Below are 12,487 nucleotides of genomic sequence, written 5' to 3' on the forward strand. Positions count from 1 at the left end.
TTTCTCAATGCCAATAATCAATCACTCTCTCACGTCTCTCAGCACATCAGGAGATAAATTAGCAACTCTTTTAAGAGTCTGATTTGTATCAATTTTAGAAACTTTAGAAAGGTAGCATATAAAAGATGGTGTCTGCCTTTCCTGAAATTTAAGATTTTGGCTTTGTTGAATCTGAAGTAAGATTTCAATAGACAACTTTAAAATATAATTAACCTTTTTAAAAGCTAGGTCCACCTTGAGAGGAAAACCACTGGAATTAGCAATGAGAAATCCAATTATAAAAGTTTACATTTCTAAAAATTTCCAAATATTAAACTGAGGTAATAGAAGAAAAAAGTGGAGCAGGTGAATATTCAAATCAGAGATTCTCCAATTTCTTAGCTCTAGGACTCTTTGCATAACCTGCAAATCAGTAGTCTAGGGAACTATTTCAGCTACAGGGATATTTCTGCTCATCCTAAAGCTCTCCTTTATAAGTAACTCCACACTCTACCTTAAGAAGCTCTCCATTATTAACCCTGATGATAAAAAAATCCTTCCGCCATGGACCAAAATAGAAATGTTATTTTCTGTTTTTAATATCATCAAGCGTCCCATGGTATTTTCAGCACAACAGCAGATAGTCTGGAATGGATACTTATTACCCTCAAGATCTTTTTCTAGTGCATTGTATTGAAATAATCTCTTTAGGTGTGAGATATTTGGGTCTGCTCCTGAGCAGATACTAAGATAATCTGAACTGACTGTTTTTATAAGATTGCCTTTAAATGTTATCATCATGTCATTTCAACTTCCCTCCCTCTAGGTTAAAAACACTACTAAGCCAACCACAACAGAATTTGGTTTACATAGTCAAATCTTTCCTACAAATTACCGAAAGAGGTACTGGATAAAGCAGATCCCCTCTACCCAACACCATTCTTAGCACTTCTGAGAGAACCAGTGACCTCCATTCCTTGAAACTTTTATAACTACTTATTGGGAAATAATTTTTAAGTATTTTTGTGTTATTTTTAACATAACATGGCTTTACCATATTCACACTTTGTGCAACCATGATAACCATTTAATTCCAGAACACTTTCATCAGCCCAAAAGAAACTCCTTACCCATCAATGGTCACACCCCATTCCTGCTCTCCCCAGCCCCCAGCAACCACTAATCTACTATCTGTCTGCATGGATATTTCATATAATTTGCCTGTTCTAGACATTTCATATAAAAATGGAATCATATGTGATCTGGATTCTTTTGTACCTGGACTCATTCAGTATGCTTTCAAGGTTCATTCACGTTGTGGCATGTATCATATTTCATTCCTTTTTGTGGCTGAACAGCTAATGGCACGATATACCACATTTTGTTTATCTACTATCAGTTGGTGGGCAGTTTGGTTGTTCTCACTTTTTGGCTATTGTGAATAACACTGCTATGAACATTTGTACATACGTTTTTGTGTACACACGTTTTCACTTCTCGAGTATATACTTAGGAGTGGAACTGCTGGGTCATAGAGCAACTCTATGTTTAACTTTTTGAGGAACTCATGGTGATTCATGCAATTCAGTCCAGCCGCATGGTCATTAATGGGTCATCCAGTGAAAATGTTATTTCCATCAGTATCAAAAGACTTTCTATAAGCAACCAGGAGTAACATCCATTACTTTCCCCAGCACTGTGTGGCATGTCACTCTAACATTAAAGGAAACTAGACTTATCTAACACAACTGGTGTCCTGGTAGTTCATTCTTTTCTGGCTGCCTCCAAACCAAGTGGAGCTACGTCTGAGAATCATCATGGGGAGGAGGGTGGGTTGCTGGGAATAGTGACACTGAGTGGCACTGTAAGAACAGCTGCTTACACACAGGGCCTCTAGAGCATCTTTTGGTTTAATTGTCCTGTTCCAGGCACCAGTCAATCAGGTCCAAGATCTATGGATTTTCAGCAGATTGATTTTTTTCAATTGAAGCATGGCTGATTTACAATACTGTGTTAGCTTCAGGTATACAACATACTGATTCAGTATTTTTGCAGATTATATTCCATTATAGGTTATTACAAGACAGTGGGTGTAATTCCCTGTGTTATACGTATATCCTTGTTGCTTATGTATTTTACATATAGTAGTTTGTATCTATTAAACCCATACCCCTAATTTGTCCCTCCCTCCTTCTGAGTCTGTTTCGTATATACATTCGTATTATGTTTTAGATTCCACATTTAAGTGATATTATACAGCATCTGTCTTTGTCCAACTTATTTTACTAAGCATAAAATTCTCTAGGTCCATCCACATTGCTGCAAATGGCAGTATTTCGTTCTTTTTTATGGCTGAGTAATATTCCATTGTTTATATACACACACCACATCTTAATCCAAACACCTGTTGATGGGCACTTGGGTTGCTTCCATATCTTGGCTATTGTAAGTAGTGCTGCACTGAACATTGGGGCACATGTATTTTTTCAAAGTAGTGTTTTCATTTTTTCCAGATACATACCCGGGAATGGAACTGCTAGATCATATGGTGGAATTGCTAGATCTTACGGTTGCTCTATCTTCAGTTTTTTGAGGAACCTCCATACCGTCTTCCACAATGGTTGCACCAATTTATATTCCCATCTTCAGTGTACAAGGGTTCCCTTTTCTCCACATCCTCTCTGACACTTGTTATTTGTAGACTTTTTGATGATAGCCCTTCTGACAGGTGTGAGGTGATACCTCAATGTGGTTTTGATTTGCATTTCTCTTATAGACATGTTAAGCATCTTTTCATGTGTCTGTTAGCCATCTGTATGTCTTCTTTGTAAAAATATCTGTTCAAGTCTTCTGCCCCTTTCTTGATTGGGTGGGGTTTTTTTTTGATACTGAGTTGTATGAGCTGTTTGTATATTTTAAATATTAACCCCTTGTCAGTCGCATCATTTGCAAATATTTTCTCCCATTCCATAGGTTGTCTTTTTAGTAGATTGAGAAACTAAGTCTCTAGATTACCAGTTAGCAAACTACAGCCCATGGGCCAAATCCATCCAGCTACCTTTTTTTTTTTTTTAAACAACCTACTAGCTAAGAGTTTTTACATTTTTAAATGTCTACATTTTAAATAGTTATGTACGTACCTATATATAACATCCTCAATTTGTATCTTGGCTCCCAATGCCTAAAATATTTATTATCTGGTCTTTAAGAAAAAATTTGCGGACCCCTGCTCTAGATGATACTCATGCAAATTAAACTAGTCTCCAGTCTTAATACCAGAGATTCCCAAACCATCTTTTCCTGACACCTCCATGAAATTCAGAATTCTTTTATCAGTATGATCATAAGCTTTCAAAAACTCTTCCCATCACATTCTAATTTTGGAGAGCTTCTATAAAATATGATCTACATAAAGCTTCAAGGAAATAGTAGTACCTCTAGATTTTTAGAGATTAGAAAAATATTATATACTTAGGAATATTTCTAGAGAACAGGCTATTAAGCACTGAAATCAAAGGAGCTTTAAAAACAAGATGATACATCTATTGTTTTGCAAATAACTTGAAAGCTATCCTTTCTAAAGGGCAAGGAGATGATCTACACAATTTCTCCATTCTTCCCTTATCATCCCAATAAATCACCTCAGGCTATTGCTCTGGGGTCCAGCCTCAAGTCCTGAGCACAATTTTCTCAAAAGATGAAAAGTGGAATGTACATACCTTATATTAGCTACTCTGTTTGTTAAATGGCCAATTCTGGGATGTGGAGGTGGTCCCCAGGAATCAAGCCCATAGAGACACAGACTTCTGAAGTGCCAAACAGTAGTAAGAATTCTCTCTCAGCTCTCCGCACTACTCTGGGTGGTGAAAGACAGTCCTTTTCAACCTCACAACTGGCATTCTCTTTCATTACTTATGGCGCAGGCCATCCATCAACGTGAGACAGAGCAGGAAGCTGCTGGAAGGAGCCTGTGCACCCAGCTCTCCCCTTTGAACAGTCTGCCGCCTCACTGAAGAACGTTTTCTCCAGATGCTGCCAGCAGACACTCTGTAATATTTAACCCACAAATCATCACATTCCCCACCCTCTGAGCCGGGGCTTGTCCTTGAACCTCCCCCATAGTGAGATATTAACCAAGCTGGCCACTGATACAAGAGCTCTTTACAAACTCAGTAAAACCTGCCACACCATGGAACCGATATACTAAAAACATTGCCCTCCTAACATGAAAACATCCACTGTAGGTAAATCTCGGAGGGTAATGCAGGACACTGCAGACATCTCACAAAGAATAAGTCCTGGCTAGCTCACTAAGGAAAATATTTTATCAATGTAAACATATCAGCCATACAACTGTACAGAAAATTAGAGCAAGTATATCTTGGAAATGGAGCCATCTTGCAGAAACAGTATTACAGGCAAGTCACTTCAGATCCTGCAATGTCCAGGAAAACTGCCTTTCCTCTGAAGAAGGAAACCATATTGCTGTCTGGTTGTTTCAGGAACCAGTACGGATTTTTAAAAAATGATTCTTGAATTTCATCTACTGTGACACATTAAAGCCATCTACAGAGCGAAGTGTTTCCAAAGCATGATACTGTAACTTAGAAAGATGACTGACAGGACATACTCACACTGAAAAGGTGCTGCCACATGATCGTGTCCAAATCTTAAAGGGAATGAACCTTCAGTAGACTGCTCTCCCGAAATCACCTTCTGAGCTGCAAAGTACTTGGGCTTGAGCACATATTCCTGGGCCTGGCCATGATGAATCATCACATTCTGTGAGGAAACGGGTGTCACTCTGGAAAGAAACAAAGTAAGGATAAGGAAATTAATAACGGACTTTTAAAGTCAACTAAGAAGGAAAGAATAAGAGATCAGTTAAACTTAGAAAGGAGCATAAAAATTTCATGCAAGGCTAATTTTTTCCTTCAAATACTGTAGTCATGACATATTAAGAAATAATAACACCTTACCCTTGGAAACCTCCAACATAAAGGGGACTCTGCCTGTCTAGTCAAGAAGTGTAAGGACATACAGGTCATCAACAGACGGAGTCTATCAAAGCACTGAAAGCACAGCTACCATGAGCCCTCATGCAACACACGCAAGTTATATTTAAGACAAAAACATACATGAACAGGTATGTATATCAGGAAGGTATTAAACCTCTTTAAGCCTCACTTTCCTATTCTGTACCATGGAATATCTGCTGCACAGGGCTAAGAAAAAAATTCTTGTAAAAATCTGAACACACAAAAACTGAAAAAAATTTTATAATCTTTTGAAATATAAATTATGATCATGGGGAAAAAACACACTCATAACATTGTAGTTAACAGTTATTTTAATATTTCATGCTGTATCTCAATGATTAAAACTGTACTATTTAGGTTAAGTGTTTCATAATTACTAGTCTCTAAGAATAATAAGAATAATAACTTACGACAATCTCATAATTTTGTCAATGACAGGAGTCAAGACCTCTGAGGACTCCTGAACTCGATTACTGTGTTTTCACCCTTCTGGTTGAACCCTTTTCTCTTCTACGACAGTTCTCTACTGCTGCATGTACTGTATACTTTAAAATAAGCCTTCATCCAGATTTAATCACTCCCTGAGGGACAGAATTGAAATCATTCACTAAGCAAGACAAACAATGTAGAATATAAAGAAGATATACCAACTAATTCTGGAAAATGCAAACTTGCTATTAAAATTGTTGGAACAGACCGCTTTAGCAGCAAATTCAGCCTCTGGAAAGAAACTTGCCCTCTGCTGTAATCTTGAATATTATTGACTGTGACACGTTAATAAAGCCATCTAAACCGAACAATATTTCCAAACTACCATACTATAACTGGGGTTTTGTGGCACCTTATTAGCATGAGTTTAGCCCAGTCAACCATCTTCCCAAAAGACTGGCCCTAATGGGGGACTATCTGAACAAGAGGAAGAAATGACACCACGGGTGGAGAGTAAGAAAGATAAATCATCAAGCCACCAAAAACACCCACACAGTGTCTCATCAAAAGCAGTAGCAGAATCTTGACTAAATCCAGCCTATTGGATTCATTCTGGTTGGGATGGATGAGCTATTTTGTGAGACAAGACATCCATGAGAGACAAATAGAAGAGGCTGGGATTAAGGGTGCTTCCCTCTTAGCCAGTCAGCGATCTAAATCTATTACGTTCAACCCTGTAGTCCTAGGAAAGCCTAGGAAAATACATCTCGCGCCTATATTTTCCCAGACGCAATGCCAGGAAGGGCATTCTCTTCGTCACTGGATGACTGACTTAAGTTACTAAAGCCTAAAGCTTAACATTGTAACACTTTTGTTTCGATGATGTAAGTGTTGGTTTGAACTTTAAGTATGTTTGATTGGGATGAAGTAGAAAGTGAAACAGCTGGACACATCTGGTGGTGACTGCTAAGAACCACAAGGCTGCTCTGTCTGCCTTGTGGAAAGGGGAAGCCCTCCTTCTCATCGCAGGGGCAACTCGCTCCCCAGCTACGCTGTCAACCCCGTCACTATACTACTGGGACCTGCTGAGAGAAGTACGGGCTGACTCCTGTTCAGAAGAGGACAGCCCGGCATTCCAAGAGACCTTGAAGCTGCTACAACTAATTCCTGCTCTGACCACAGCCAGATAAGGGTGATGGTGGGCTCTGCCTTCTAGTTGAGGTCCTCCCTTTCTCTCCCCTCTGAATCACAGAAGTGACAAGCAGCAAGAAACGAGCTGAAAGCACATGTGTGTGTGGGCTCCTTTTCCCTAAACATAACAAAAAGGTAATGAACAAACAAGAGAGCTGTACCAGGTCTAGAACTTGAGTAACAAACCTCAGCCATCATTAACTAAAGGAAATGAGTAATAGTACTGGTAATGGTACCCACATCTTACTATAACTATCCTACAAGTGACAGACACATTGCAAATATGAAACTACACAGAGCTGTGCTTCCTCGTCCTCCATCTCCTTCACTTTCCTCCAATTCGAGGATGTAAATAAATACATGTGCTCACAAAGACACAAAGACACATGAACAGACAGGTCACTCTGTCTCATGGCCTCATGGAGAAGCAAAGCCATGAGAAGTGACACCATGTGGGGCAAGTAGAGGCAACTGTCCACTCACTCATTCCACAAATAGAAATTAAGTGTAACCACCATCCTACTCTCTCTTCCTCACTTCCTCCTTCATGGTTGGCATCTACCTTTTCCTCTAATTTCACCCTTCACAATTATTTCCACTTTGGACCATCTCTCAGCCTTACAAATATATATCCTCTTTAACTCTTCTTTTCCTTCTCTTTTACTCAAGTATATCTAGTGTTTCCTATCTCCCAGGGAAGAAAAAAAAATCTCCTTTCAGTTGGGATTTTCTCCTCTCTTCCCCCATACCTTTACATTAAAAAGAAAAAAGGCTTAACAATCGCTAGTGAAAATCAGATCTGTCATAGCATTATAAATAATTTTGTAAAGGAAAACCAAACTGTTTAAAGAAAATTAGATTAAAATGAAAACTATAGGACCCCTGGTTCAAAATGGATTTGGGGGCACCCATATATTTTCCCTTCCTCCAAAGAAGCCCTAAAAGTTACAGGTAAGGAATAAAAAAAGAAAAGAAATCCAGACTTGACATTTGGCTGTTATGCAATAGGACAGCCACACTAGTCATTAAAATATTGAAGTACTCTGTTCTGACAAACATCTACTGTCCCAAGTGTTCCTCCCTCCCCCACTCCACTGGACTCCCCAGGATATCCACTCAGTCCCATAAGTAAGAAATTCACATTTGACAGAGCTGGAGACCTCAGGGTCTCGGCTCCAGCATCCTTTCTGATGTGCGGCACAGGTAAGGATACTAAAAATGTTTCACATAGCCCATTAACACATACAGGAAAAATTTCAACAAATCTGTAAGAGAGCAGGGCAGACTGAGAAATGTTGACTGTTGTAGCAGGAAGGAAGCCATACCTAAATATTTTAACTTCTTTTATCTCAATCTACAGTAAGAAGCACATTTTACATGGAGATCCAGTACACATCCATACATATTTTTTTTTAAATACAGCTAAGTATTACAAAATAGTATATTTATCCTTACTATGCAAAGGACACGAATGTTCTCTCCTGTCATTTTTTTAAATGACAGTCTTGAACTACTACATTGATGTCATGACTTCCTGACTCCTAATGGGTCACAAAGTAGCTTAAGGACACTGGTAGGAAAAAATCACACAGGCACAGAGGAAGCCATCTTCCCAGGAGACCACAGACATGTTCTGGATACTCAAACCAAGTAAAGCACAGGGTGATAATGAGACGTAGGGCTGAACACTGGTGTCTTCACTAAGAAGGCTACATGTGAAGGCAGCTGTTCTCCCTGATTCTAGCAAAGAGAACATCCAAAAGTCAGGCTTCTACCCCCCATCAGGGAAAAAAATGAGTCTTCTTCTCTAAAAGAATGGAACTATGTGGTACAAACCACAAAAACTTGCTCCCCCAGAGTAAGGCCCTCTCATTCTGGTGTTTGGAGATCCCCTAGCTTCAAGATTGGTTTCCCATATTTCCCCTAAAAGGAAGGTTGCCAGGCAACCAGGAGACAGGGAGCTCCAGGAGAATGATCCTAGGGAGAAAAGGGGGAGTCATGACAATGGAAAACATGATTGAGATTTTGGAGAAACTTGACTATATATACGCAATTGATGGAATGGGAAAAGGGAGAATCCATTCCCATTTGATGCTAGGAACACACTCCTTCAGAAAGCACAGAGGTGTTGGCCATGGACACACAGAGGGAGCAACCTAAGCACCCTATACTTGGCTTCGCCTTGAGTGGAACACCCACAGACAATATTGCGAAGGCTGTAGCTGCTAGAAACAACCCATGTGACCAACATAGGTGATATAAATGTACATACCTAGCTGGAGGAGGTTGGCAAATTCTGGAAGAGGAAGAGGAGAAGTGAAGGGAAGATGAGGAGAGCCACTGCCCTCATCTTACAAAATGGAGGGTCATGAGAGAACATTCACAACCTTGAAAGATGAGGTTGACGTCAGAGGAAATAGAGGTTTAAATGTGTTGGTAGAGTATGCAGAGACAAACTCTTAATACTAAACAATGATGTTTGAGAGGAAGGGTGGGGAGCAAGAGGTGAAATGAATAAGCTGAATCTTCATCTCCTACGGCAAGCAGTTTTTAGACAACGTTTAAAGGGAATAAATCTAGAACTGGCCAGAGGTCACTACCAGAAGGAGTAATAGGACTTGAGGATTAAATTAAGGGTGGCGGGGAGCAAAAGGAAAAGGAGTCAAGTGATGATGAAGGTTTCCAGCCTGGCTGACTCGAACGGTATTTTTGGTTCAAGTCCAAGAGGAAAAGTAAAGGCAAGGAGGTGTGCCGAGTTAAGGCAGTCAGAAAAAAGGGGCCAGTGTGTGAGGAAGATAATTATGTTAGTTTTAGAGATAGAAATGTGGGGTGGATCTCTGGGGAGCAGATACAGAAAGCCTCTGAGTTTAGGAACAGTGATGTTCCAAGAGAGGCCAAATTCTTCTAAGGCAAAAATGTTTCAGAAAAACTATGGAACCACACAGTCTTGGAGGCTAGTCGCACTTAGCGGTGGGGACACAAAGAAAATCAAGAGGAGATAAAAACAAAAATAACATAGATACAGAAGCGATAAGTGGAAGAAAGTTTCTAGATGGAAAGGAGAGAGAACCACCTGAAAATTGCTGCAGAAAAGGCAGGGAAACAAGCAATTAGAAAAGGCCACTGGGTTGGGTTGTAGGTCACCAGCCCCCTCGGCACTGCCACTTTAAGAGTGACAGGAGTGGGACTGCATGGGGTGAAACACTTGATGGGTGCTCTATTGGTGACACTCGGAAAAGAAGAGAAGCAGGCCAGAAGTCGGGGTACAGCCAGCCATCTGAAGACTTGAATCTGTGTAAACCTCTGTATCTTTGTAAGTAGAAAGGAACAATTACATAAAACTTCTTTTCCTTAAAAGAAGGGATTAGTCACACACTGTTACACTTTTGCCTTCACAGTGGCAATTTTTGGCACAAGAATGGACTAAAATTTTCCATATTTCTACTAAATCCATTATTTGGCCTGTAGAGCGGGTGGGAGGATCTGGCAACACCCAAGCCCCTTTCCACTTAAGGAAAGGGCTTTGGACCTCACAGAAGGGAGCCTCCAACAGGCCATAAAATGTTTCCCACAGAAGGTAGGTCTGACATGATCAAACCCTCTCCCCTATGATTAGGGCACTCAGGTTTATAATCAGGATGAAGAAAAACTGGGAGAGGAAACAGTGCTGCCACAGAGAAGTCACTTCCAGTCTTTCAGGGCCTGTTTCTCTTTACAAAATTCAAGTGGTCATATGTGCCCCGGTTGTGTTTCAAGTAGCTCAGAAGTGTGGGTGAATGCTCCTCAAAGAACAGAATGCACCAAAGTAAATAAGAAATGCAAGCTGTGATTTGATGGAGAAAGGCTCTTTCCTGCAAAGTTCAAGGACAATTGCACAGAGACGGACAAGAAAACCTCCCTCTAGGAAGAGGTCGCAAGGCAGCGTAACACACACACACACACACACACAGAGGTAAGGGGAGACAAGTGTTTGTTTTCAGTAACCCCATTCATAGGAAATTATCTATCCAACCAAAAAAAATAAGGAGGTAAACGGCTGCTGACGAGGAGACTAAAGGACAGCACAGATTTCCAGTAACAGAGTGAGGGCTGGAACATGTCAGAACAAACACAGAGAAAGTGAAATGAAACAAGCAAACACAGTCACGAGAACAGGAAGAAAGTAAAGATTACACTGAAAATATCAATGTAGGGATAGACCAGTACAAAGTCCTACGCTTCAAATGAGATAAAAAAGACAAAAACATATTGAAAAAATAAAATTAAAGGAGGTAGATATTGGGGGTTGGGGGGCATGTTGGAAAGACATGGAAATTAAGGGAGCTTTGGTGGTCATCATGAATAAACATGGTAAACTCAACCAAGTTGAACCGATTTTCTTTTACCAGTGGTTCTTAACTGGGGTGATCTGACTCCCAACCCAGGGACATTTGGCAATATCTGAAGGCATCTGTAATTATCAGGACTTGGAGGTAAGGTGCTCACATCTAGTGGGTAGAAGCCAGGGATGCTACTAAATATCCTATGACATACAGGACAGTCCTTCATGAGAAAGACTTATCGGGCTAAAAATGTCAACAGTTCTGAGGTTGAGAAACACTGCTGTAACCATGAGCTATTATCACAGAACAGGTGTAATGAACACCTGAGTAAAGAGCCAATGGCCTCCAGGAGTAGCAATGAAGATGTCCACAGAAATGATGCAGCCAGGAATACAAGAATTTAGATTCAACAATGAAGAAATTGATTAAAAAAAACATACAACTTCCACCTATGTCTTTTGGAAGCCCCAGTAAGGCCACAGGAAGGTGGCCTTGTACTCAAGTTGTTCGGGTGGCTTGGGTGTAAGGAATGCTAGAATATCACTGAAAATGTAATGGGATGGCCAAGAAAATAATCATTTTTATTAGAACTCCTCAAAGGAACAGTATAGAATGTGGTTGGAGAAAACCCTTTGATAAACTGCTTAGCATTGGGCTGAGGGTGTGCCATAAAGACACGATGCAAAAATAAGATCTGGTCAGTCACTAAACTGCTTTTTCTAAGGAAGGTGAGTCCCATCTACTGTATGGCTTTGGTTACGCCAACAAGGTCAGAAGCATTTGGGGCCAGACCTGAATTGTCTGGGATAACAAGGGAGAAAGGCTCAGGGCTGCACCGACAATTCTCCCCACTACTCTCACAGTCGTCACGTTCTCCTCTGAAGACATCTGTCTGACCTCAAGTGCTGGCCTCTCAGAGGCACCCTGTGCCCTGGAATAGCCCATGTTAGAAGAGCCTTCTGGACCTGACTGCTACATGCGAACATTCAAGGAATTCTCCAACCCTCTAATCCCAAGTTCCTAGAAGGGAGGGGACTATGATAAAAGAGCTGTAATGAAGAGGAGACTCTGAGAAGCACAGTGAGCAAGGCCTCCTCTTGGGAAGTTTAATAATCACAATGCTTGGGAGATTTAAAAAAAATGAAGTGTAAATCAACTATACTCCAATAAAAATTTTTTTAAGAATGAAGTGGACTAAAATTAAGTGCTTAAAAAATGTAAATGGTCTTACCTCAATGAAAAGTCAAAGACTGTCAGACTGAATAAAAACGCCCAGGTGTTGTATATGCTGCTTACAACAATTCCATTTTAAATATAAAGACACAAATAGGTTCAAAACAGAAGGATGAAAAAAAGAGGTAACATGTTAACATGAGTCAGATAAAAGCTGCAGTGGCGCTGTTAATAACAGGCAGAGTAGATTTCAGAGCAAAGAATATTATCAAGGATAAAAAGCATCATTTCATAAGGATAAGGGTCAATTCATCAAGAGGACATAAGAATCCTCAACAGTTGTGAACCTGATAA

The 12,487-nt window shown here is 40.2% G+C and overlaps 1 protein-coding gene across 5 annotated transcripts in view; it reads right to left on the reverse strand.

Annotated features, from left to right (window-relative positions):
• Positions 1-12,487, reverse strand: part of LTBP1 (latent transforming growth factor beta binding protein 1) — a 418,216-nt gene that overhangs the window by 268,163 nt on the left and 137,566 nt on the right. For all 5 annotated transcript variants that reach the window (XM_036872897.1, XM_036872896.1, XM_036872900.1 and 2 more), the window contains exon 4: positions 4,614-4,783. In XM_036872897.1, the coding sequence (XP_036728792.1) occupies positions 4,614-4,783 (170 nt within the window). The remainder of the gene's footprint in view (positions 1-4,613; positions 4,784-12,487) is intronic.

Source organism: Balaenoptera musculus, chromosome 13 (genome assembly GCF_009873245.2).
Source record: "Balaenoptera musculus isolate JJ_BM4_2016_0621 chromosome 13, mBalMus1.pri.v3, whole genome shotgun sequence".
In the NCBI taxonomy this organism is placed as follows: Eukaryota; Metazoa; Chordata; class Mammalia; order Artiodactyla; family Balaenopteridae; genus Balaenoptera; species Balaenoptera musculus.